A 27,396-nucleotide genomic window follows, 5' to 3' on the forward strand; every position below is an offset into this window, starting at 1 on the left:
AAATAAAAATGAAGTAGATCCAAATCTTAGGTAACCCATAATATAGTGGTAATCGACCGTTAAAAACTTAAATGGGCCTTATCAAGCTGATATTAGCTAGTCTCTTCATCTAGCTCTTTGTAACCTTAACAATAGTCCACCTTATCAAATAAACATTCCAGTAGCTCCCATGAAGTTTTTAATGGTGGGGATTTAATTGCAACTGATTCTTGTGATATAGTCCACCTAAGATTTGGATCTACTTCAATTTTTGTTTCATGCCATAAAATGAGCTTTAAAAATTGATGGATGTAACACATGCATAAAATTCTCTACTCTTTCTATTTTAGTTTAGTTGGCATTAGCATATCTTGTGTCACGTGGGCTTACTAGGTTAGGGATTATTGTTTTCATTCTTATTATTAGTTGATTTCAATGAAATTTGAACTTATATTTTAAGTAGCTTCGTCTAACTTGTGTGCCAACTTGGCCTGAAAATGAGTCGGTTCCAATGCTCAACAGGGGGGAATTTGGCATCTTAACCGTCCATTTTCTTGTACAAAATTCTGGATTTGGCTAAGCCTAATACAATCCAGGAAATGGGAATCAACGGTGGAGAGATTCATTGATAATTTAAGAGAAAGTCGGAATTGCAATCTAAGGCTTTTTACATCAGCGTCGACGTAAAAACAGAAAAGCAAAAAATGAAAGAACATGGAGCACATGTTTTTTTTTTTTTTTTTTTTACAATGTGTGTGACCATAAAGCCCATAAGCCCTTCTGCATTTTTCCGCCCCACAGAAACGACAGTTTCTCATATCAACATCACCGACGCTCGCACTCGGGAGGCACGGCAGGAAACCTAGCAGAGTCAGCACAGTAATCGTACACAAGGTGTTTGGCGTGGACCCACATTAGCTGATGGCTCTGATGCACGCTCAGCTCCGACATCATGGGCTCGTCCCACCAATACTTGCGGCCCTCGATGCTGCTGCACCGCCTCGTGTTCTCTCCGGGGGGAGATGATGTAAGGGCTTCGCAGGAGTCGATCTCGAAACCCTTGTAGGATGCGATGAAAGGCGCATGGCTCCAGTCGGTCTTCACGCGCCCGCCCTGTGTGGCCCAGTCGTCTGCGTTCCAGATTGAGCTGTAGACGCCCATGGGCTGGTCTTTCGGGAAGGGCACCCCTTGCTTCTCTTTGTTCGTGTAGACGCGAATCGGCGTCTCGTCCACAAGGAAACTATACAATATACGGAAAGTTGTGTGAGCGCCACAAGACAGAGTAGAACAGGTGATGCGTGGCCCACCTAGGAAAGTGTGGCCCCACACCCGTTCGCACACGTGATAAGCTGACAAGTCCGTGAAGAGAAACATGCTATCTGGAGTGCGGAATCCAGCCGGCCATGGATAGGTGGCTATCATGCGCAGAATGGCTCATGCCATTCTAACATGCGCCGGATAAGGAGGCCCAGCACGTGCACGAACAAATACGAATACGCGATTATGAGCAGGGGACCTGGGGCTCCACCGGCGCATGGTAGCAAACCACATTACTCAGAAACGGAGTGTTTTCGCTCGGCGCATGTTAGTTGTATTGCTAACATGTGCAGGAAAACATGCCAGACACGATTCAATCGGCGCATGGTAGCAATCTACATTACTAGAAATAGAGGGCCGAAGATAAGTAGCTTACACGACTTGTCGCTGGTTCCAGAGGATAGAGTAGGAGTGGAAATCGGTAGTTGGATCGAACCACAGATTCAATCGCTGCTCTCTGTTGCCGACGCCATTAACGTAGATGTTCGTCTGCACCAGATAAGGCTCCCCGGTCGTGTTCCCGAGGAACTCGAAGTCGAACTCGTTGTGATTTGGACCGTCCGATGACATCTGAACGATCATTTAAAAAAAATCCCTCTCCAATTTTAAAAAATATATATGCGCAGTAAACTGCTGTAAACGTCACATTCAATGCATTTCGATAAACAGTGTCTGAAGGCATGACTGCCAGAGATTGTATTAAATGGCGTCCTCATAGCTGTCGATTTCAGTGGCCCTAATCTCATGATATCGGCCTTTCAAGTGGAACACTCAACGTGATATCAACGTTGGTGGAGCTGCGGAATACAATTTCAGCTAGTCATGCGGGCTGTATTTATAGGTTCTTACATAGAAGGCAGTCACAGTTCCAGCAGAGTCTCCTCCAACGAGCTTGATCTGGACTGTGGTTTTCCCAAACATATACTTGCTTTTAGAACCAAATCCAGCACCTGATGAAATCAACGCCACAGATTCATTAAAACAAAGGATAGATAAGAGCAGATAGATAATAAAATACAGGCAGTATCAAATCAGATACAGCAACAGTAGCGGAACACATCAGGAACTAAGAAAAAACAGCTGAAACTGCAGAAATCAGAGGGAAGAAAGGGAGTATCAGAACTCCGAAAACGTCACAGATATCAAATAAGATCAACTGAAAAACAGGATAGATTGATGAAGAAAACAGAGCAAATACATCAGAATAAACGCAGACGAAGCAATAGCAGAAGAAAGGAAAAACATAGAAAACGGAAAAACAGTATCCATGGAAAAAATCATCAAAGAAAAAAATTTTAAAAAAACGGAACAGAATAGAAATCTGAAAATGAAATAGACATCAAAGATGATCGTCTGCCCAAAAAAACAAAAGGCCAGTCCTCAGCAGAAACGATGAAATCAAACAGAGATCGAAGACGATACCAGAGAAGTTATCGAGCTTGAGCTTCAGCAGTTCTCCTTCGTACATCACATGATCCAAGGCCCAGCTCGGCTCAAATAGCTCATCGAAACTCGATGAGCTTCCCAAAGCAGCAACGAAAACTAAGGAGAAGAAAACTGTGAGTTTCAGAGACGAAAATGCAGCAGAAGTGGCCATTAGAAGAGAGGGAGGGGAATTTCGATCTCAGTTTCAGCTCACTTGCAGAAGCTTCTGCTCTCTGCGACCGTCTTATATAGCCACTCGTTTGGCTTCCATGACAAGCTCGGAAATGCCACGCCAGCTGTATGGCCCGTCTTTACTGCCATGTCAGCAGACACATCGGAGTACGGAGCTCGAGGAAAATATCTGAAAGTAGCCGTTGCCACGTCTGCTTAGCTGGCCGCTGCTGGGAGTGTGGGGAACGACCCATGTCCGGTCTCTGTCGAAAAGCTGATGTCAGGTGATTCTCCAATGAGTTATCGACACGTGGCGACTCACAGCTGTTCGAAAGTAGAACAGTTGTCACTCACAGTCGATAGTTAAAAAGCTCAACTCGGGGAACGTTTTCTTTTGAGGTACATGCTACTCAGGCTCCATAACGCTCGATACGCAGGCAATCAGAAATGTACACGTGGCATATAACAATTAAAATCAAAAGATTAGTTTTCTTAGCCCGTAGCCGGCATATCACAATCGCAAGAACAGATTGATAGAAAATCCTAACTTTCGATTCGTGGATGCTTGTGGAAATAGGACCATCATATAAGTTTCATTTTACACCGTCCAATAAATTTCCCTCAATCTAACTTTCTGATGATCAGATAAGATCTGATATTGGGTGCCATTATTTGGCCAGTTTAAGTCGACTAATTGTTCGCTACGTATGCAATTTCTCAAGGCTGTGTATCATCCACCATACGCTCCCAGAGTATCAAAGATTTAATATCAGCTTTTACTTTTGCTGACGACACACAAGCCAGCTGGCGGAAAGCATCCTCCTCACTTTCGGGTTTTCTTTTTAAATTAAGGACGTGACTCAGTGACCGGTCCCTCATGCTATCGAACGGAACACGTGTCGGATATCCGTGTAAATGAAACACACGTGAGAGATCTGACCCATTCATCAGATACACAGTAGCCTAAGAATCCAATGTAAGAAAAAAAAGTACTTTATTTAACAAGTCTCCAGGATAAAATGTTTACGATAAAAAATGGACGGCTAAAGAAAATATTCAAGGCTGAAAGTTCAACATACATGAATCTCTACTTATTACAATAAAAATTTCGACCTATGAGATTGTTATGTTGTGTCCTACCATATGAATGATTCAGATCACTGCCACGTGTTTCGTTAGCAATGATCTCTGGCACGTATTCCGGTCCACTCACATGAGGGGCCGCTCACTGAGTCAAGAGACTTTATTTTAATAGTTTATAGGCGTCTTCGAAAGTCGGGCCGAATTATTCCGGTTTTATGGTGTCCAGTGTCCACAGTATATAGTGACGAACGGGACGCTCCGGCATTATTGTGCATCTTACCCTGTTTTTAATCCCGACCGTTGGTGTGCAGAGACCCATAGTAGATGAGACTACATCTTACAATCTACGAATTTTGAAAGTTCACCTACACAATAATGGTTGAGAACCAACGTTGAATAGGTCCATGTTTTTAATAGAATCCTAATAATGATCATAGAACTCTCCATCCACAGTGGGCCTCAACAGATGAACGGTATGGATTACGAAATCACGCAATCTATTTGTCAGATTTAAAAACCCGAGTATACTGAGCTTATATGAACGCAAGTATCATATGAATCAGTGACGCCCACGCACCTCGAGAGGCTAAAATGAATGAGAGCGAATTAGGTGCGGCCCCGGGCCCACTGAACACGATACGGCCCTGATGGAGGGGTCCACTTTGATGTATGTCTAATTAATCCATGCCGTCCATCTGTTTTGGCGTATTAATTTCCATATGAGATTGAAAACGAAGCAGCTCTAAATTTCAGACTTACCAACACTACAGGAAACAGAGTTGTACGACCATTAAAAATTTTAATAGGCGGCAACAAGTTTGAATCAAGCTGATATTTGTTTCTTCTCTTCATCTAAGTCTCTGTGATCTTATAACCAGATTGGATTGAAAATAAGCAAATAAACATTATGTTGAGCCCTAATGGTGAGTGTTTGATCATCGATGTTTCCTGTAATGTAGTCCACCAGAGATTTAGATCTGCTTATTTTAATATTACAAGGACTAAATATATCTGTAAGAACAGATGGACGGCGTGGATATACTACATATACATCAAGTTGGCCCCACGGCCAGGGTCGCACCGTGTTGGGTTTGGCAGGTGCCGCACCTAATCCGTTCCCAAAATGAATGGCCAAAAAAAAAAAAAAGAAGAAAAAAAGCAGACCCAATAAAATAACCTCTTCATTTTTCAGGAAAGATTGACCACAACACCCCTTTAAGCAGCTGACCCCTTGGGGGAAACGAGTTAACTTGCACGAAATCTACACCGTCCATCAGGTACAATAGCCCTTATCTCGCCTTCGTTTCAAAACAAGAGGCTGATTTTTCCCTCAGGTGGGCCATCCCATAAAATATATACCCAAAACTCTGTTTTTATTTAATTCTTTCATCCTGTTGAGACAAACCAGATGAAGGGGTTGGATGGCTTACAAAAACACCACGGTGAGCTCCACATAAACTAATGGTTGGCGTTCTATCCCATCTAATTCTCATGTTGTGGCCACATCATTTTCAGGATCAATGGTTAACATAAGGCAACGTACCTGATGGACGGAATGGATCTCACGAAAGTTCCACTAACGCGGCAGCCAGTTTGCGAAAATAACCCCATCCGTCTCCAGCGCAAGGTACCCTAGTTCTCACATGAATTAACGCCTGCACAGAAAAAGGACACAGGAGACCCTGGCTAGCGCAGGGGACCCTCCGATGCCCAAGTGAGGCCTCGACTCGGGGTCTTAAAGTATTGAAAAGTCTTTTGGAGGAATTTGTTTTCGTACCTCTCAAGGTGAGGGCCCCCCCTTTTATAGCTGCTGGGGCATTTAATCGTACGAGGATTCTCTTCCTGGTATTGTGCGCGAGATCTTCTCCCGGGATCACGGAATCTTCTCCTGGGATCACGGAAACAGGATCGTGCCCGTCTCATGCCTTCATCCGATCCCGTGAGCTTCGGGATCGGGAATCTTATCCCAAGACATCCGGAGTGCGGCTTCATCTTGTGACGGTCGATCCGATAAAGAGGTCCGCCCGAAGCATGCCCGAGACACTGACGACCCTGCCGACCCGTCGGGGCCGACTCAACCTTTGCCTCGGTCTAGCGAATAACTCCTCGGATTTGACACATCCTTTGGTGGCCCGAGGCATTTAGTCCGAGTCTGCGGACTTGTATGTTTTGTCCCCAACAGTAAGCCCCCTTACTCCGAGTGTTTTCATATGACACTGAGGAGTAGCGAGTGCTGAGTCGGTTCATAACTTAGTCCGAGACGAGAAGTAGTCGTTAAGCGCATTCATTGAGACCTTTGATGGGGGACGGTTCAGCTTCTGACATCGTATGCGCCGTCAGCTATCAAATCGCAGGTCCCGCCAATGAGGATTGGACACGTAGTAAAGCTATTATTGTTGCTAGTCGGCGTGCTCCACGTGTCGAGTGGGGGAATCGATGCAGGCGTCGAATCATTTCCCCATTAATGTCTCCGCCGTAGGGCGACCTTATAAAACGTCAGGGGTCCCACACTTCGAACTTTTACTGCTCTTGCCATTCTCGCTCTGCGTTTTCTCTGGGATTTGCGTAGCCTTTCATCTCCTTCCTTTCTTCTCTCTTTATCGTCGGCACTTCTTTCCGCCACTGTTCCTTTCTCTCCGGTGAGTTTCTCCTTCCTCTTTATTACATAATAATAATGGCGGATAGGAGTTCTCGACGCCCCCAGGGGGGAGTTTCCGGCGACGACGGCGAAGCGCAACGTTTGTGGACCGTTGCGGAATCGCCCTCATTACTAACGGAGATAGCAGCGGATGCCAACGCTGCTTGTATGCTTGAGAGAGTCACCGACGATCAAGCGGAGCGCTTCCGTCGTTCCTTCCCTTGGCGGGTCATCCTTATTAACCCGCCCGGGGAGGCCCAACTTACCAAGGGACATGGAGGAAGATGAAGAGGAAGAAGATGAAATTTTAATCGCCGGAGGAACCCCGACCGATTCCTGGCGATGAATCGGCGCAGCCGAGTCGAAGGGGAAGAATCGGGGAAGATTTAAGCGGTCCGGTTCCTTCAGTCTTGACTGAGGCGGACTTGGACAGAATCCGAGTCGGGTATCATATCCCCGAGTCGGTCATCACGTATCTTCCTCGCCCGAATGACCTGCCAGATCACCCTCCTGCTGGGGCAGTCGCAATTTACCAAGTATCGATGCAGTGCGGCTTGCGTCTGCCCCTTCAGACCATCGTTCGGGGAGTTTTATCTCGCATACAGATTGGCCCGGGGCAGATAGTCCCGAATGGGTGGAGGAACTTACTCGGATGTGCGGTGTTGTGGGCTGAGATGGAACAGCCACCGCTCACAGTCGACGAGTTTCTCCACCTGTACCAAGTGCGGGTAAATCCGAACTACCCTGGCTTCTACGTCTTTGCTGCTTGGCGAGGCGGAGGCGGTTCCCTGATAACCGACCCTGCCACTTCCAACAAACATTGGAAAGAGCGTTGGTTCTGGGCATGTGGTCGATGGGAGACGGACGAGTCCGGGTCTTGCGAGGCTCGTGTCCCTCGGACATTTCAGAGAGCAGGTGACTTGGGTCTTCTCTCCCTCGCCCTTTTTCATTTTTTTTTTTTTTTTTTTTTTTTTGTATTAAGGACTTGTGTTTGGCGAATAAGAAGCCGAAGCTCGGCAGCACTGCCTCGGCTCGGATCAAAGAGTTGAAGTCGTTGGATCCGAGGGACAGGTCTTGGAAGGTGCTTCTTCAGCCGGAGCGCCTTCACCTTGCAGGTCTGGACTCGGAAGTTACAGGTAATTAAGAACGAATCTTCTGAATTTTTCAAATTTCCGCCGACTTACTTCGCCTTGCTCTCCCCCTCCTTTTTTTTTGTTTTTGCAGATCTGCCGAAGCTCGTCCCAACCTAAGGATTGTCCCCGAACCGGAGATGACTGGAGCTCGTCCTGCCCTTAGGCCAGTCACGAAGTTGAAGGCTCCTCCACGGTCAGTTCTTCTTTCAGAGCCTCGGCCACCGAAGAGGCAAAGGGTGCCGCGGAAGGAGAAAGAGCCAGCGAGCTCTTCTGCCCCTCCGGTCGTCGTGATTCCCGACCGCGACGAAAGGGCGGAAGAGACGGCGATTGCTGCTTCGGATCCTCAGGCGGCACAAGACTCGGCACGCGTTGAGACGACGGTGCCGAGTCGGGAAGAAGAGACCGGGGCCCCGACCTCAAGGGGGGAGGAAGAGACGAGGACTGCGTCCTCCCGAGGGGAAGAGACGAACCAGGAGGGGCCGTCAATCCTGCAACAAGTGGTGTCGGGGATGGTTCCTTGGGCCCTGGCCCATGGGTGTGAAAGAGAGTTCGTGAAACTGTACAACGCCCCGTCATCGCAGACCGTCAGCCACGCTGCCCGGATGCTTTTTGAACTCGCTCCTTGCTTAATCAAGGCCAGCAAGGAGCTATCCTCAACTCATCGGCTGCAGGCTCTTCTGTCTGAGGCCGAGATCCGGGTCGGCGTCCTGACAGGCGAGGCGTCTCTTGCTCGGAAAGCTGCCGAAGACGCGAGGGCAGAGGCGGCTTCTTCCAGAAGGGCCCTGGACGAAGCGAAGGCAGAGGTCGCTCAGGCACTGGTTCGACTCTCCAAAGCCGAAGAGGAGAATCAGCGAGTTCTGGCAGTCCATGCTTCGTGCGCGGATGACTTAGCTCGGGCTAAGCTTGAGGCGGCGGAGCGCATTCAGCAGGCCGAGGAGAAGACTCGGGAGGCCGAGACGGCTAGGGACCAGGCCGTCCAAGCATTCCTTGAGTCGGCCGAGTTTGAGGACGAGAGGGATCGCCTGTTCCAGAGCGGATATCTGGAATGCGTCAAGGATATAAAGAAGTCTTTTCCTGACCTTGACCTTTCAGAAATCGAAGGCGGGGCAGCCTCAGAATCCGAGAATCCGGACGCCGCCGCTGAAGACACAACTGCCGGGGACGGGGCCGACGCATGAAGACTTTGGTTTTTTTTTTTTTTTTTTTTATATGTAAATATTTTTTTTGCTCCGATGTATTCGGTTGCTTTTGTACTTACACGTATTCGGACGAATGAAAAAGCATGTCTTTAAACATCAAATAGTAAGCTAAGGATAGTAGACCTTGAGGTGTTCAGCGTTCCATGGATGAGGCAATGACTGTCCGTTTAGGTCTTCCAGCCGATATGTTCCTGGTCTAATGGTGCCCGAGACGATATAGGGTCCTTCCCAATTGGGTCCCAGTGTACCCGACCCAAACTCCTTAGTGTTGGAAAACACTTTCCGAAGAACCATATCTCCCCTTCGGAATCTTCTAATCTTAACTCGGGTATTGTAGAACCGAGTCACTTGTCGTTGTCGAGCCTCCGTGCGCAGCCTCGCCCTTTCCCTTTGTTCGTCCAGAAGGTCGAGTCCGAGTGCAAGGAGTTCTTCATTCTCTTCTGCATTGAATAAGGTGATTCGAGCCGAAGGTAATCCGATTTCGACGGGAGTGACTGCTTCCGAGCCGTAAGCGAGTGAAAACGGGGTTTCTCCTGTGGCCGTTCGGGTTGTAGTTCGGTAAGCCCAAAGAATTTTCGGGAGCTCTTCGGCCCATGCTCCTTTGGCCCGGCCAAGCTTGGTCCGAAGATGTTGCTTGATAATCTTGTTAACTGCCTCGACTTGTCCGTTGGTTTGAGGGTGATGCGGTGATGAATAAATATTCCTGATCCCGAGGTTCTTGCACATCTCACGAAAGCTCCTATTATCAAATTGCCTTCCATTGTCTATGACAATGGTACGGGGTACTCCGAATCGGCAGATAATGTTTTTCCATACAAACTCGGTGATCTTCTGCTCGGTTTTTCTGGCCATTGGTTCTGCCTCGGCCCATTTCGTAAAATAGTCCACTGCTACCACCTCAAAGTTGGTCTGCCCTTTTCCAATCGGGAGCGTTCATATGAGGTCGATGCCCCATTGTGCGAAAGGCCAGGGACCAGTCATCGGCGTCAGTGCCTCGGGTGCTTGCCTCGGAATTGCCGCAAACCGTTGGCATCTGTCGCATTTTTGAACGAGCTCACGAGCGTCGTGTTGGATAGTGGGCCAGTAGTATCCCTGTCGTAAGACCTTGTAGGCGAGGGATCGCCCTCCAGAGTGGTTTCCGCAGATTCCTTCATGAATTTCCCGTAACACATAGTTTGCCTCGGTGGGCACAGGAGGGGGCGTAGTATCCTTTCTTATAAAGGGTCCCGTTGAGTATGGTGTAACAGGAAGCTCGGATCTAATTCGTCGGGCCTCGGTGCGATCTTCGGGCAACTCCCTTGACGAAGGAATTGGCGGATTGGATCAATCCCAGGATGGTTCCAGTCGATTGTATTGACGGCCGCTAATTGGCTCGTCTATACTTGGTTTATCGACGTATTCGACGGGGACGGACCTGGGTATATCGTTTCTTCGGTAGGCGAGCTTTGCTAGCAAATCGGCTTTGCTGTTTTCCGCACGAGGTATCCGAGTTACACGACAGAATTGAAATCTGTTGATAAGTTCTTTCGCTTTCTCCATGTAAGCCCTTAGCCGGTCTTTCCGTGTCTGGTATACACCGGTAACTTGGTTAACAACCAACTGAGAGTCGCTGAAAACGCTTAGGTGCGTGACCTCCATGCTAGCGGCGAGTCGGAGGCCGAGTAGCAACGCTTCATATTCCGCCGTATTGTTCGACGCTTGAAATCCAAGTCGTAAGGCATACTGTATATAGGTGTGATCGGGGGTTTCCAGCCCCACTGGCCTTCGAGTTGGAAGAACCGTCGACATACAGATTCCATGGAATAGGGCAAGGGGAAGCGGTCGAGGCGGGCACTGCATCGACCTTCGGCGTATCGTTCACTGAGAGTTCGGTTGAAGGTGTTCCTTCGGCGATAAAATCAGCTACGGCTTGCCCTTTGATTGCTGCCTTTGGTCGGTATTGAATATCAAACTCACTCAGCTCGATAGCCCATTTGGTGAGTCGGCCGGAAGCTTCTGGTTTTTGCAGTACCTGGCGGAGCGGAAGGTCGGTCATTACAATGATGGTGTGGGCATGGAAATACGGCCTAAGCCGCCGAGATGAAGTTATTAAAGCCAAGGCAACTTTCTCCAAGCTTGGGTATCTTGTTTCTGCCGGCAGTAATGCTTTGCTGACATAGTAAACCGGCAGTTGCTTTCCTTCAGAGTCTCGTATCAGGAGCAACGACTCCCCTGGTTCGGGTTTTGATAAGAGAGGTGCAGAACCGAGATATGATTTTAATTGCTGGAATGCTGCTTCACACTCTTCCGTCCAACCCATCGCTTGTCTCCCTTTCAATTGATTGAAGAAAGGGAGACATTTATCCGTAGCTCTGGACAGGAACCGATTGAGTGCTGCGACTCGTCCGGCTAATCTTTGGGCGTCCTTAATGGTTTTGGGGGATTCCATATCAATCAGAGCCTTTATCTTCTCAGGGTTTGCCTCTATTCCTCGCTGACTGACTAAGAAACCGAGGAATTTTCCGGAGCCTACTCCAAAAGCACATTTACTTGGATTCAGCTTCATCCGGAACTTCCGTAGGATTAGAAACATTTCTTCCAAATCATTCACATGATCCGCCGCGTGTATGCTCTTGACAAGCATGTCGTCGATGTATACCTCCATGGTTCGGCCTATAAGTCGAGCAAAAATTTTGTTAACTAACCTTTGATAAGTTGCACCGGCATTCTTCAGACCAAATGGCATCACTCGGTAACACTAAAGGCCTTTGTCGGTGACAAAGGTAGTTTTTGATTTATCTGTTTGATGCATTACAATTTGATTATATCCCGAATAAGCATCCATGAAGCTAAGGAGCTCATGTCCGGCTGTGCTATCTACTAGCTGGTCTATCCTCGGAAGCGGAAAGCTATCTTTGGGGCGGGCTTTATTCAAGTCGGTATAATCAAGACAGACGCGCCAGTTCCCGTGGGACTTCTTCACAAGCACGACATTCGCGACCCACTCTGGATAGTGTATTTCTTCTATGAAATTAGCCTGTAGTAGTTTGTTGACTTCTTTCTCGATGATGGCGTATCGTTCAGGGCCAAGCGGTCGTCGCTTCTGTCGGATTCGGTCGATATGACGGATCGACGTTAAGTCGGTGAGTCACCACGGAGGGGTCGATCCCTTGCATATCTTCATGATTCCAAGCGAATACGTCGGCGTACTCTCGGAGCAAGGCGATCAGCTTTTCTCTCAAAGGGGACTGCAGAGATGAGCCAATTCGCACTGTCTTGGATCCATCTGTTTCGACTAAGGCGATTGAGACAAGATCTTCGACCGGCTGTCCTCGTTCATAATTCTCGACCCGAGGGTCCAACGATTCGATTGTTAATATGTTGGTCGGATTCTTGTCGGCGGCTCCTTTTACAGCTATCATGTAACATCGCCTTGCGTCTTGCTGGTCTCCCTTAACAATTCCGACTCCTGACTCGGTCGGGACTTTCATTGTAAGATGGTATGTGGATACCACTGCCTGGAGGAGACTCAATGAAGGTCGGCCGAGTATCGCATTGTATACCGAGGGTTGATCGACGACCAGGAAGTCAATCATCATCGTCGTCTGATGTGGAGCATTGCCAGCAGTGAGTGGTAATGAGACAGTTCCTTCAGGCAGCACCTGTCCTCCGAAAAAATCGATCAACGGCGTCCGAACTGGGCGCAGTGTGGATCGTTCGATCCCCATTTTGTCGAACGCCTGGGTAAATAACACGTCTGCAGATGACCCCGTATCGACTAGTATACGAAACACCTTTCGGTTAGCGATAGTCAGGGTGACAATCAATGCGTCATCGTGGGGGTGATAGATGCCTCGGGCATCTTCTTCTGTGAACGAGATGCAATATCTTTCTCTTTTCTTCTCATTTGATGGCCGATCTATAATCATGAGCTCGGACTGAGGCTGACTAAGTTTTCGTGCGTGATTCCTTCGCGCGTTGTTTGAGTCGCCCCCACATTGTGGACCGCCGATAATCGTCCGGATTTCTTCCATAGGCTGACTCTCGGTCGGGCGCGCCTCAGATACCCCAGCTTTGACCATATGTTCTCTGAGTCGGCCGTCTTTTATGAGTCTTTCGATCTCTTCTTTTAAGTGACGGCAATCACTTGTGTTATGCCCGTGATCGCGATGATAATGACAGTACTTATCCTTATCCCGCCGATTAGGATTACTCCTGAGCTGACTGCGCCAGCTATCAAAGCCTTCGTTTTTTATTTCCATCAGTACCTCTTCCCGAGTCTTATTCAGGGGAGTATATGTGGAAAATTTTCGATCCGGCCGTTTTCCTGACCTTCGCTCGTCACGTGCTTGATCCTCTTTGCGTTTCCTTCCCCCGGTCGAGTCGGCTTCTTTTCTGGCCGACTCTTTGGCCGAGGTTTTGGTTTCACGCAGGATTCGCGCTTCCTCAGCGTTGGCATATTTATCGGACCGTGACATAAATTCTGCCAGAGTATCGGGCGGAGTTTTGTCTAGAGATGCCAGGAATGGCTTATCCCTAACTCCTTGCATGAGTGCATTGAGGGCCGTTTCTTCCGAATGTTTTCGAACTTGAAGGGATTCGAAATTAAAACGCTTGATGTAATCTTTCAATAGCTCTCCCTGCTTCTTATGTTATTCAGATGTGCAGGGGGCTTTAATTTTTTCTTTCCGCCGATGAAGTTGGTGAGGAAGGCGTTGCTTAGCTCAACGAATGAACTGATGGATTTTGGCTTCAGCTGTTTGAACCACAGTCGAGCTACATCAGTCAATGTAAGAGAAAAGGCCCGACACATTACTGCATCCGAGGCATCATGGAGTTCCATATAGGTTCTGAAGCACTCAATATGCTCGGTCGGGTCAGTCTTGCCGGTGAAAGGAGTGATTTGAGGTAATCGAAACCTCTCGGGCAATCGGGCTTTCATTACCGAGTCCACAAAGGGGGACGCTTTCGCTTCGGACCCGGTTGAATATACATTCCGGCCGTGCTTTATGTCTGCCATCTCTTTTGCCATCTCTTCCCGCACTTCTTTTTTGAAATTTTGAATGTCGGCTTTCCAAGGTTTGCTGCTTTCTGCCGTGCCTTCCATGGAAGGGCGATTGCGCCTTCTTCGTTCTATTTCGTGCCGAAGATCAGTCGGGGGGAGGGAGGCGTTGGCTGACTGCGCTGGAGATGGTTCTGACCCGCCTTGGGGTTGGCTCGGCCGGAAAGACTGCGGCGCAGAAGGTTGAGGATCAACCGCCGCCGTCGGTACGCGCGCCGTCTCCCCTTGAGGATGCGGGAGTGGTTGCATTTGCTGCTGATACATTAGTTCCAGCATCTCTTCATCGTATTCATATCGGAACGGATTTCTTGAACCTCCTTGTCCAACCGCCCATCGTCGCGACCCCGCTGATTGTTGCTTGTTCCGGTCGCCCCTCGTCGGCGGTTGTTAGGTGCGTTCTGGGCTGGGGGAACGGCGATTGGACCGGGTGGCCCTGTAATCGCGTTCTCATTCAAATCTTCTTCTGGGACCGTCCTTCTAGTCATCACCATTGGACTCAATATAGAGGTACGGGATGGCTTTTTGCACGTTCCCACAGACGCAATTATCTGGTTCGTCCTCCTGGATCCTTGTATGCCTGCACCGAAAAAGGACAAAGGAGACCCTGGCTAGCGCAGGGGACCCTCCGATGCCAAAGTCAGGCCTGGACTCGGGGTCTTAAAGTATTGAAAAGTCTTTTGGAGGAATTTGTTTTCGTACCTCTCAAGGTGAGGGCCCCCCCTTCTTTTATAGCTGCTGGGGCATTTAATCGTACGAGGATTCTCTTCCTGGTATTGTGCGCGAGATCTTCTCATGGGATCACGGAATCTTCTCCTGGGATCACGGAAACAGGATCGTGCCCGTCTCATGCCTTCATCCGATCCCGTGAGCTTCGGGATCGGGAATCTTATCCCAAGACATCCGGAGTGCGGCTTCATCTTGTGACGGTCGATCCGATAAAGAGGTCCGCCCGAAGCATGCCCGAGACACGACGACCCTACCGACCCGTCGGGGCCGACTCAACCTTTGCCTCGGTCTAGCGAATAACTCCTCGGATTTGACACATCCTTTGGTGGCCCGAGGCATTTAGTCCGAGTCTGCGGACTTGTATGTTTTGTCCCCAACAAACATCATAGTCCAGCGCAAGGTACCCTAGTTCTTACATGAATTAACGCGTTGATGGTACGGATGCCATCTTAACCGTTCAATAGGTAATCGAATAGTGATGTGGCAGAATAACAAGTGAAGGGACACCCGAGGGTAGTACCCAAACCGAATGGAGAGGACAACCTTGATGAATTTATTGTATATCCACGCCGTCCATCATTTTTTTCATCTCAATTTAAAACGGTAGTTCAAAAATTAATCGGATCTAAATCTTAATTGCACCACCCCACTGGTAATAGTAGCGAATGACCTCTAGAAACTTTTTCTGGACCATAGAAGTATTGGATCAAGATTATCTTTATATTTTCCCTTCATCTACATCTGATTTACCTTATCAACAGCTTGGATGGAAAATAAACATTCCGTATTTGCTTAAGGTGGGCGCTGCAATGTTTTAAATGGTGGGCGTTCAATCAACATTGATACCTCTGGTGTGGTCCATATTATATTTGGATCTGATTAATTTTTTGATAAAACGTCCAAAACTAGTGTGAAAAGTGTATGGACGGCATGGATATCAACAAATCATCAAGGTGGGCTCCACGGAAAGGGTAACACCTATTCCGATCCCGGTGGTTCCACCGTAATTACAAATTGCCTTACCCGGACTCGGATTCGGCGCTGACACTGACACCACCCGTACCCACCTCCACAGTGGTCGGTGCTGGAAAGCTCTGTGGGCTCCACCATGATGTGATTTTCTTATCAAATCCGTCCATCCACTTTTTGAGCTCCTATTAGGATCTGAGCCAAAAAATGAGTCAGATCGAAATCTAATTTGGACCACGCCATAGGAAACAGTGGTGATTGATTTCTTACCGTTAAAAACTTTCTCCGGCCTACTGCAATGTTTATTAGCCATCTAATCTATTGATAAGGTCACACAGCCTTTTACTAAGGGAAAACATAAATATCAGCTTGGTACAAACTTTTGTGGCCCTTGGGGTGTTTTTAACGGTGGGCATTCAATCACGACTCTTTCCAACGGTGTGGTTCACATGAGAATTATATCTGTCTCATTTTTGAGTTCAGGACTAATATAAGCTCGCAACATTGATGGACGGAATGGATAGAACACATACAATATGGTGGGGCCCACGGAGCTTTTCCTTCACTAACCAGTACCGAGGTGGGTACTGGCAGTGACACTACCGAATCCGAGTCGTATCGGGACCCGTGATGTAAAATATAAAATGATGATGATCGCACTACCGAATCCGAGTCACATTGGGACCCTTGATTTAAAATATAAAATGATGATGATCGAGCTGATTTGGATTCGGGATTTTCAATGCAATGCAATCGGAAAAGTACAAATGATTACAAATTTTTTTCTGTTTGGTTTGGCAGCCGTGAAATTATAATCATGACAATTTCTCTTCACATTACCGGGTAATTGGCCAACCAAACAGGCCGTCGGTTGGGAATCTTGGCTTTGAGGGTTGACGTGTTTTCATGTCAGCCGTCTATTAAATGTCCACCAATCCGCCAGCTACAAAGTTAGGTCAAATTGATACATGCCGACGCGGATTGCTCTGTGGGCCCCATCATGATGTATGTATTTTATCCACGCCGTTCATCCATTTTCGCAGATCATTTTATTGAGAAATTGATTTAGATCCAAAAATCATGTGGACCACACCACTGTTTACGCCTACCATTAAAAACTATTTTGGGGCCGCAAAAGTTTTGGACGAAGCTGATATTCGTGTCTTCCCTTCATCGAGGTCCTTTTTACCCAATCAACGGGTTGGATTGAAAGTAAACATTACAGTGGGCCTTAGGAAGCTTTTAATGATGCGCGTTCATTAACCACTGTTTTCTTTCGGTGTGGTACGACAGAGATATGGACCTATCTCTTTTTTTTCAGCTCATTACGTAGAATGACAGGGAAAAATAGATGGACGGAGGGGATAAAATACATGTCATGGTGGGGCCCACATAGCACTGTCCGGTAGCCATCTTGCTACTGGCAGCGTCAGTAGGCAATCTGCGTCCGTGCATGCCACTAGTTGATATGTGAGTGCATGCGTATGAATCGTCAGTGCTGCCAGAGTAAGTTCCTCCGTGCTACTGCATTTCCATCAGTACTGCCGGAGTAAGTTCCTCCCTGCTGACATCATTTTGCATGATTTTGCAACCGTCCAGTGCCGAATTAGTGGCTGAGAAGTGCCACACATGTAAAGAAGGCAAGCATGTAGGTGACCTAGACGCTCATCAGCTGATCCCAATGTGTGGGTGCAACGTATTAAAAATCCACCCCACATTATTATAAAGGTGAGCCACAGCCGTACAAAGAGAAATTGGTCGAGGTTCCAAATTCCATCGAGATCTGTTGCCCACCTGATGATCAGATAGGCTTGGTTTTAGAGATGACATATCAACATGGTGTGGCCCACCTGATGAGCGGCTTCAATCTAGTCCACATTAGTTTCGTTCGGATGAGTTCTATGGACAGCTGATCTGATGGATCCAAATGTCTATAGATAGTGCCATATAGTGAGCTGCATCAGCTGAACGGTCTGGATCTTCAAGCCATGGCTCCAACTGGACCCCACACAAGACTCGAGGATGAGGATAATATCCTCGGGTCCAGGATCATATAATTCCTCCGGTGCCGCTGACTCATTATCCCACCATCGCCATTAAAAAAAATGGCAAAGAAATATAATCTTGTCGCCATACATTGAACACGTGTCCTACTAACGAGTCTTGCTTAAAATACTTAGCACGTGTGCTAATCCAACTGTCCAAATCATGGCCCATTGTGGATGGACCTACACATGGGCGGAAAATGATAAATCTCAGCCGTCGAATTACACTCGATTTATTTTGTTTGTGGGCCACTTTCAACTATCCTCTCAGTATCCACCATTCGAATAGTTGTGATCGGCCTGCTCAATTTGATTTTGGGACAACGGTCCATTCAATGTGGGGCCCGCATATTCGACGTTTTAACGGTTGCCGTGCACTGTATGCCACATATACGTGGTGGATGAGTTATCGCCAGTTCAATGAATTGGGTAATAAATGGACACTATTCCCACATCACTGAAAAAAATATCGTGATATTTTAGAGAGAAATCAACTAAACTCTCGCAAATCGAGATGTTTTTTTAAAATAAAGGAGCTATTTTTCGGGAATTTATAGAACATTATCCCGATATTAACGAGAAATTATTGAAAATTTAAAACATATTTATTAATTATCAATGTATTATATTTTTATCGAGATTTTCCGCGAAAAACTCAAAATCTGAAAATATCCCGAGAGATTCCCGAGAACGAGATTTGCCCCAATGCCCCGGATTGGAGGGTACGATGGTCCTTAGAATTTTTGGTCCAGTTCGTCGGACGCCATTTTCCTGCAACACCTGTTATTCATGGTTCCTATAGCTCAGAGATGTGTGGAGCCTGCCGCTATGTTCTTGTGATATCCGCTCCGTCCATCAGTTATGCTAGCTCGTTAAGATGTAGGGTAAAAAAATGAACGGACTCAACACTCAAGTGGACCACACCACAAGAAACAGTAGAGACCACCATTGAAAACTTCATGGGACCCACAGAAGATTTACATCACGATTATATTCCGGTTTTCAATTCATCCTGGTGGTAAACACCTTATGAATGGATTGGATGGCATATAAACATCACAGTGGGCCTGGAAAGGTTTCAACGATGGGTGTTTACTTTCCTACTCTTTCATTTGGTGTAGCCGATTTTCGAGTTGTATCTATCTCATTTTTGGAACCACACGTAAATATAAGATGAAGAATATGATGAACGGAGCGGATTTCACGCGAGTATATCAGTGGACCCTACAAATCTGTGGGTATTAGGAACTCATCCAATTCGTACTCTGTCAACATGGCTTTCTATGCCCCTCCTTACCGAATACCTATAAAAGCCTTTTTATTCCAGCTTTTTTGATAAAATATTTAAAAAGTGTACTATCTTATAGCAGAATGCTAAAGAATTGTGGCGTTATGACAAATACAGGGTGTAAATATCAGCACCAAAGAGAAGTTCGTACCATCATTATTGGTGTCCCGCCTGCTGTCATTTACCTCCGCGGCTCTGCCAGAAGTTTTGGTACGTTGGAAGAGTAAGTATATTCATACACATTCACTTCGAGTATGCACACGTGGAATTCTTACATCACAATCTAAACCGTTAAAATAGTAGTATCCACTGTCCACGTAACATAACTAACAATGCTATTGGTTGGAACATTTTAACATATATCTATACGATTGGACAAATGTATGCCACATGTACAGTTGATTTGTGGAGATGGCCATAATCTTTCATTCTACGAAATGTTTTTTTTCAACGGTAGAGTCGGGAGAATGGACGCGGATCGTCTGTGCTACTGTTGTCGGAAGCTGTGTGGCCCACAGAAATACCCGTGACAAATCCACTCCGTCCATCCGTTTTTAAAGAGAACAGTAGGTTAAGACTCTAAGAATCAGTTTGATCCACAGCTCATCTGGGCCACATCGAAGAATAAAGTGGGAACGGAAACGTCTACCATTGAAACCTTCTTTGAGCTGACTATGATGTTTAAATGTCATCCAAACCGTTCATACGGTTATTAACAGTCAGATAAACTGTAGGCACAAATATTAAATTGATAGAGAACTTCTGTGGCCCACATAAGTTTTTAATCTTCGTGATTTTTAGATTCCTGCCGTACCCCTACTGTGGTCTTACAAAACTTATGGACGAAGTAGATTTTATAACGGTCATATCTGTAGGCCCCATACAGTTTCCCCCACAACAGGGGCACCGGAATATGTCAGTGCCCGGGGGCAGAGGCAATATGGTTCCAGGAAGACTAGCGTCTGAAAATATCTTAATCGTACTATATTTTGCCGGAGTGTGGCCTGCCATAAGCGCTGGCAGTTACTTTACACGTGGCATGCATTTATTTCAATCTAAAGCGTCGGAACCATGGGCCCACTGATGATGGTTATCATATACCGTCCAAAAACCATTGATGGATAATGAGTAATGGTGGACCATGGTGGGCCATGGTCTGACAGGGCATGGGTCACTCGTCATTTTCTCACGTTTTCAGCAAAACGGAGCAGCTGTGAGCCTGTGAGTGCATGATTTCTTGCCGGTACGTGCTACTTTTAACCCCTTTACATGAGAGGTTTGTTACAATACATCCACACCTACTGCTATGGTATACATTAGACAGTACCCGTTGGATCTGGAGTCATATTCCAATGATCCAAACCGTTTAAATAATTTTAATCACTTTTGATAGGGTAAAAAAATAAAAAAACAAAAGAGAATATTATCTTAGGATATTTCGACATTACCGTTCGACTCTTAAGTTGGACGGTCTCTTAAAAATTCTGAAAAATCAGTTGATTGAAATTTCCTAAAATGGTTTTTTTTTTTTTTTTGTGTGGCCACCATCAGTAATGAGGACAATTATATAAACGGTTTGAATCATTGGAAAACATAATAATCCAGATCGAGCGGCTAAACTATTGCAATATGTGGGTATGCACACCAACAAACCTATTTACGGGAACCGTAATCAAAAGAAGATTTCAGAGAATCGAATTCGCGGTTTGGCGTCCGCTATGGGAAAGTGAATGTTACTGAGGAAATTGATACTCTGGCAGAGTGCGAGGACCGTACGCGTGTACAATCCACACGTATGGCATGGTACAATAAAATAAACCGTTCAAATTGTGGGATCCACATTGGATGGGCTATCTTTAAAAAGTGATTGACTTTGAATCATCCAACGCATCTGTTATTGGACAATTTTTATCATTTTGGACGTTGGATCATTTCAGGGGAATCCATTGGATGGTTTGGATCTTCGGTTCAGTTTAATCTTATATGACTCATATGTGGTTAGATCATCTATTTTAACGGTTTGGATTGGAGTAGAGTGTAAGCCACGTGCATGTGGATAGGACGTAAGCGTACGTCAGTGCAAATGTCTTCTCGGAAAGGACGCTTCTTCTTTCCATCGTTAATGGGAAATGAATTCAAAATAGTGTAGATTTTATACATCGAGGATGGATGAACAAGTGTCCATACACTCCCTCTATGCTCGCCTCACCAATTTTCACCGATGCACGCGTATTGAATCTACGCCGTTCAGCAAGCCCCGTGCTATAGTTGGCTATAACTGAACGGTTAAATCAGTAGATGGGATGATCATAACCATTCAAAATCCGGCGGTTGTGTTATTGATCCAAACCATTATTACAATGGGTCCCACCATAGATGAACCGTACACCGAGAAATCCAAGCCATGAGAAATAGACCATCTGTGGCCCAATTTAGCAACTGTGCCCCCGCGAGTACAAGCACCGTACATCTATGTTCAATGGATAGGATTTGCGATGGATGCGACGCACTAAGATGGGATGTGTTTCGTTGGTTGTTCCATCTAAACAAGCTAACGGAACTAATTTGGATGGCTGGGATCGTCAACGGTGTGTTTGGATGGGACCACAAGATGGACACTGTCCATACACAAGACCCGATGATGCAGAGCTGGAGAGTGGACGGTTATTCATCTATGTTCAATGGATAGGATTTGTGACGTCCGCTACTCTCGATTTTCCACGTAACCTTCTCTGGCACGTGACCTAAGCTTGGAATTTTGCGGAGACAAGGTATAACGACGGCGGTTCACGGAAAAGATGAAAGCACGTGACCCTTCCCATGCATATTTCTAATACGTAGTAATAAGGGCCACGTGACTATAGTGGTCATCCGTATCATACTATCCACACGTGCCACTGTGGCAAGCGTAGCAGTGATCCAGGTCTCTCATTCTGTGGATCTTATGATGTATGCCAGGTGGGCCAAAATCCAATCCGGTATAGTCATTTCGCAGGATACCTCTGTATGATATAATTGGACGGTTAGATGGAAATACAACGGTCCGGATTTTTTGTACCGACATTCGATCACATAGCTGCATCTGTTTCGTGCCACTGTGTATGAATCAGTGCGGCCAACCTAATGAACGGTCCAGATATTTACGCACGTGCTAAATTGGCACGTGCGGGTCGAGTTGCCATACACGGCGACTTGAGCGAGTAGAGACAGCACTGCTAAAAAACAAAACAGAGCGAAATTGGAAGATACAAGAATTGAGGCTTTGAACATGTAATCCAGACCGATGAGCTTGTGTGTCCCACCATTGATGGTTAAGAAGAGAAAGTAAAAATAAAAATAAAAAATCACAACGAATTAAAGAAAAATAGTCCAAAGACTGATGGTTGTGATTTTCTAATATGTGAAATTCTCGGGACGTGGTCCATCAATGTTCGAACTCAAGAGCGACGGTCTTCATGGTTGAAAATGGACCCCACTCGTCAGAGTGAAAACTCGCGTATGTATCTAATTTACGTTTGAGAAAAACTTTGATACTCTGGCAGAGTATGAATGATTATATAAGCGCACTTAAAAATTAATTAAATTTTGTAGTACATTCGAAATTAAACCGTCCAAATTACTTGATCCACTTTAGATATCCCAGAAGCAAATTTTATATATATATATATTTTAGGCAACTATTAGATTGGTGGATATTTATTTGACGGTAAAATTGAAAAATAACCATTGGTCTTATTGAAACAAACAAGTGTCCATGAATTGAGGTTGGGTTTGTTCAGGCAATCTGATTTTTTGGATTCTAAATTAACGGGAGAGATTATTTCATAATCCATTCGATTGGGTTTGAATTTATACGAAGTGTAACATTTGTAAGTGCCTGCATATCAAGCGTCTTACACAGCCAGAGTATCAAATATTTCCCTGGTTGATCCCACCGCACAGCTATGTCGGTTAACCTCTAATACAACATGCGCGGGGTCCACCGCGAAGGGTTCATGACATTCGGTCTATCCATCGTGTGGCCCCCTCATGCCATCCAGTCCTTTCACAGGATGCAGTACATATGGACAAACATATACCCAAAATATCAGGCCATTCCAAAACTCGCTGTGGGCCACCCCACGTAATTTTAGATATTTAAGGCATGATTTTATAATGTCCGTTCCCGCATGGTTTTTGGATTTTCCTGAGGACGGACATTATAAAATCATGCCCGAAATATCTAAAATCACGTGGTGTGGCCCACGTGAGTTTTGGAATGGCCTGATATTTTGGGTATCTGTTTGTCCAGATGTGCTGCATCCTGTGAAAGGACAGGATGGCATATACGGAATACAATAGAACTCCACACAATCATAAATAGGGGGAGCATGATGGACGGATAGGATATCATGCATACATTAAGGTGGACCCACACATCACCTCTTAGGTTAAGCCCAACGTACAAAGCTTTTGCAGCTGATTGGCCTCCGGAATTATAGGCCTCAGAAAATGGACAGTCGTACATGAGGGGACCTTGCACGGGCATCCTCGGCTCATTTACATCACAGTACGTCGGGTCACATCATCAGCCGTCCATTGATTACAGTGGCGGGCCACACGGATAACCTAATTTGTCTGACTGACATGCCAGGTGAACTTGCCCATTGGATTCGGACGCGGATTGGGTACCAACCCCACCAGCACCTAGCTGGAGGGGGAGCGGTTTAGGTGAGATGACTAACTGTGGGGCTCACAGTGATGTATGTGCCTTAAATCCACACCGTCCACCATTTTGAAAGCTCATTTAAAGGATGGACCCAAAAAAATTGAAATTGACTCAGATGTTAGGTGGAACACACCGCAGGAAAAAGTTATGATTGAATCTTTACCATTAAAAACTTCATGGATTCCACGGGACTGCATGTTTTGAATCATGCCCTAAAATGACTGCGGGGCCTACAGTCAGGAGTCCACCCACCATAGTGGATCCAGCGTCTCGCCTAATCCTCTCCCTAGCTAGAGGCGGACGGTCATTACATGGCTCTGAGTGGCAGACGGTGATGTGTGTGTTTTATCTACGTTGTCCATGCACTTTTGACACGTCATTTTATAACATGAGCCAAAAAATGGAGCAAATGGGCCCTAGCCGTTCAAAACTTCTTAAAGGCCACGTGTTTTGAATGAAGCTGATATGTATGTTTTCCCTTCGTCAAAGTCTATGTCACCTTATGAAGGTTTTATATACCTTATAAACATGTTAGAAAACAAATAAACAACACAACGGTGGGCATCATTGCCTCCATTGTTTGGTGTGGTGTGGTCCACCTACCTTCTTTTTAGGATCTTGCCCTAATATGTCAAACTAAGTGGATAGATAAAACAAATGCATCACGGTCTACCCAAAAGGGCCACTATCAGGACTGTACGTCTCCAATTAAACCCCGGTGGGGATGGTACCTCGATACCCCGTCAGGCCAGGCCATGACACCATTTTATTAGCCCACCGGACACCATTTCAGATAAGGTCTACCGAACCATGTCTCACGGGCCAATAAAATGTTGCCATGTCACAGTCTAATGAAACTCAGTGTTACCACTATTGCGAGTGTTCGTTTTGCCTCTGTCGTGGCTCGGGATCCAGCGTCTGTCACTGGCCCACTAAGACCCAGAGCCTGAGTAAATAAATGATTACAACCGTCCACGTTGTAACTCTTATCCCATATGGACCAACCATAAGAAATATACACTAATGAATGAGTGTGACCATCTTTGTTTTAGAGATGAATTTACAACAGTTGAAAAGAAATTCGTGGGCTCTCATTCAATTAGAATCATGATTGAAGCGTGATATTCGCGGTACGGTTGAGAATATGGACAGTTCAAATCATCCGGAGTGTGGGGCTCGGTGGGTGGTGATTGGACATATCAGAGTGTGGGCCCCAGTGGGTGGCGACAGGCTGGATACTGAGTCGTGACAGGAAAGCTCAGTCCAAAATAGAACTTGAAAACCATGCATGTTGCATGGATTTCATTTCTTGTAAGGAGGTAGTATGCAATGGGGCTGTAACTTGGATTTGGGTCAACCCAAACCCGACTGACAAGACCTGAATTCGGGTTTGGTTGGGTCCAGTTGTTAAGGTCCTCAGGTTGACAAATGCGAACATGATTGAATGTGGGTTGGGTTAGGTGAATAATCACATGTGTTTAGGTGGTTAGGTTGAATACATAGGACTTTGGGTTGGGTTCGGCTTCGGCACAGTAGGTTTCATCGGATCGAGTAAACTCTGTAAGCCCCAACGGGAATGTATGTGGTTTATCCGCACCGTCCATCCGTTTTTCCAGCTTATTTTAAGGGTTGAGCCCAAAATTGAAGCGTATCCAAAGCTCTAGTGGATCACACCATAGGAAAGAGTAGGAATAATGATTTCACAGTTGAAACCTTCCTAGGCCCCACATTGATAGTTATTTGTCATCCAACACAAAGATCACAAATATCAGCTTGATCTAAAACTTCCATGTCCCCAAGAAAATTTCAACGGTAGAAGCTCAATCCACATTGTTTCCTCTGGTGTGGTCCACTTGAGCTTTGGGAAATGCTTCATTTTTGCGCTCATGCCCTAAAATTACCTGGTAAAAGTATAGATGGAGTGGATAAAATACATGAATCAGAGTAGGCCCCACAGAGTTTACTTAGTACGCAATCCGATTCCTAGTATGCAATGATGGGCCGAAAGTTTTGTAAAAGCAGGGCACATGTAGAGGTGGGCAACTTGGGCCCGATCCGATGGATTCGACCTGATCAGACCCGACTCGGTACCGTTCTGAACAGAATCGACGGTCTGATCGGGCCTGATCGATTCTAATCGTCCAGATCTGATAGTTTTTCGGGTCGAATCTGGATAGGCCCTGTTCCGAACCGACCCGACCCGAAAACCCGATCCGAACCGTATATATTAGTGTGTGTGTGTGTGTGTGTGTGTACTTTTACCGCCTAGGCTTTAGGTTCGGTGCCAAAAAATCCTGCCCAATGTACACTTGAGCCTCTTTGTCTTTCTCTATATCTGTGATTTTCTCTTCATTTCTGTTGAAGAAGAAAGGTAGCTAGATGTTCTGTAGATCAAATCCTTTTCTTTTAGCCGTTGAGTTTTGGAGCTTGAATTTCTCTGTTGGAAGAGAGAAAGAGGGAAAGAGAAAGTGGACTGCGGACAGACAGGGAGACTGGAGAGTGCGCGAATAGCTGGACAAACATGGAGATAAAAAATAAACGGCAGAAACTAGTGAGAGATGATACAGATGACGAGGTATGTTTTATATCCAAACTGTCCATTCATTTGGCGATCTCATTTTAAGGCTGGAGACAAAAAATAAGACAGATCTAACCATCAACTGGACCACACTGCAAAAACTAGTGGGAGATTAAACGTTTACCATTGAAACCCTTTTCAGGGTCACAGAAGTTTTGGATAATATAAAATTGGTTTTTCCTCTTCATTCAGGTACGTGTGACCTTAATGAAATTTATTTTTCCTTTTTAATCAGGTACTTGTGACCTTATGAAGATTGGATGTAAAATAAACGTTATGGTGGGCCTATAAATTTTTTAATGGTGAAAATCATTATCTCTGCCACTATTTATGGTGTGGTCCAGATGATCTTTGGTTATGATTCATTTTTTGGATAATGCGCTAAAATGATCTCTAAAAATAGATGAATGGTGTAGAAATAATACATACATCACTATGGGGCCCATGTAACTTTGATCTCCTTTGAACCGTTCTCACAACTCAGAGCTTGAGGAGCGTCCGTGCTGTCTTCGCACGACATGTGCCTAGAGTAGCTAGACAGCTGGTGCTAGCTACGGGCTAGCTACAACCTACAAACAACTTTACTTTTACAAAGCTTCTTCAAGAAGCTATGTGCGGGTGTAAAGCTTCTTTAAGAAGCTATATTTTTTTTATCTCTCTGAGTAAACCATGTGGGGCCCATCTTGAACTTTTTAGTTGATCCACACCGCCCATCTTGAATCCCTAACTGTGGTTGATTTGTTGTTGTTCTTGCATTTTTATTTTTTTTGGTCTTGAATCTGGTGTTCTGTGCATAATTCTAGTTGATTTCTCAAGTTCCTGCATGATCTTAACTCCAATTCTGTTGTTGGCATGCATTTATTCATAGCATTGATTTGGTTTTGGAAGGATTTGACGAAAACCCAGATACATAATGTGTCTTTCCATGATTGTACGTTATTGCTGTGTCTATTGTGTAGTTCAATCTCAGATCTGTAATGAATTACCATTCTCAGACCTGTTGAGTTGTTTGTTTTCAATCTATGTAGCATCTCCACTGTAATGCATCACATGTCTAGGGAAATTGGATTTATTTATCTAGTGGGCTTGTACATCA

At 45.8% G+C, this 27,396-nt stretch overlaps 1 protein-coding gene across 1 annotated transcript; it reads right to left on the reverse strand.

Moving 5' to 3' along the window:
* Nucleotides 1-608: 608 nt before the first annotated feature.
* Nucleotides 609-27,270, reverse strand: LOC131237589 (xyloglucan endotransglucosylase protein 6). Its single transcript, XM_058235445.1, has 5 exons — nucleotides 27,260-27,270; nucleotides 2,719-2,923; nucleotides 2,146-2,246; nucleotides 1,673-1,866; nucleotides 609-1,219 (listed from the first exon to the last, which is right to left on the reverse strand). Exons 2-5 carry the CDS (start codon nucleotides 2,891-2,893, stop codon nucleotides 805-807), a joined length of 885 nt encoding a protein of 294 aa, XP_058091428.1. The 5' UTR covers nucleotides 2,894-2,923; nucleotides 27,260-27,270; the 3' UTR covers nucleotides 609-804.
* Between the last annotated feature and the right edge of the window lie 126 nt (nucleotides 27,271-27,396).

This window comes from Magnolia sinica, chromosome 1 (genome assembly GCF_029962835.1).
Source record: "Magnolia sinica isolate HGM2019 chromosome 1, MsV1, whole genome shotgun sequence".
In the NCBI taxonomy this organism is placed as follows: Eukaryota; Viridiplantae; Streptophyta; class Magnoliopsida; order Magnoliales; family Magnoliaceae; genus Magnolia; species Magnolia sinica.

Bases quoted from the DNA above. Each gene is read 5' to 3' on its own strand.
- LOC131237589 (XM_058235445.1), bottom strand. From the start codon at position 2,893: ATGGCCACTTCTGCTGCATTTTCGTCTCTGAAACTCACAGTTTTCTTC. The intron at 2,247-2,718 runs GTATCGTCTTCG...TGATTTCATCAG, and splicing joins CAAGCTCGATAACTTCTCTG to GTGCTGGATTTGGTTCTAAA. The intron at 1,220-1,672 runs GTAAGCTACTTA...TATATTGTATAG, and splicing joins TGGAACCAGCGACAAGTCGT to TTTCCTTGTGGACGAGACGC.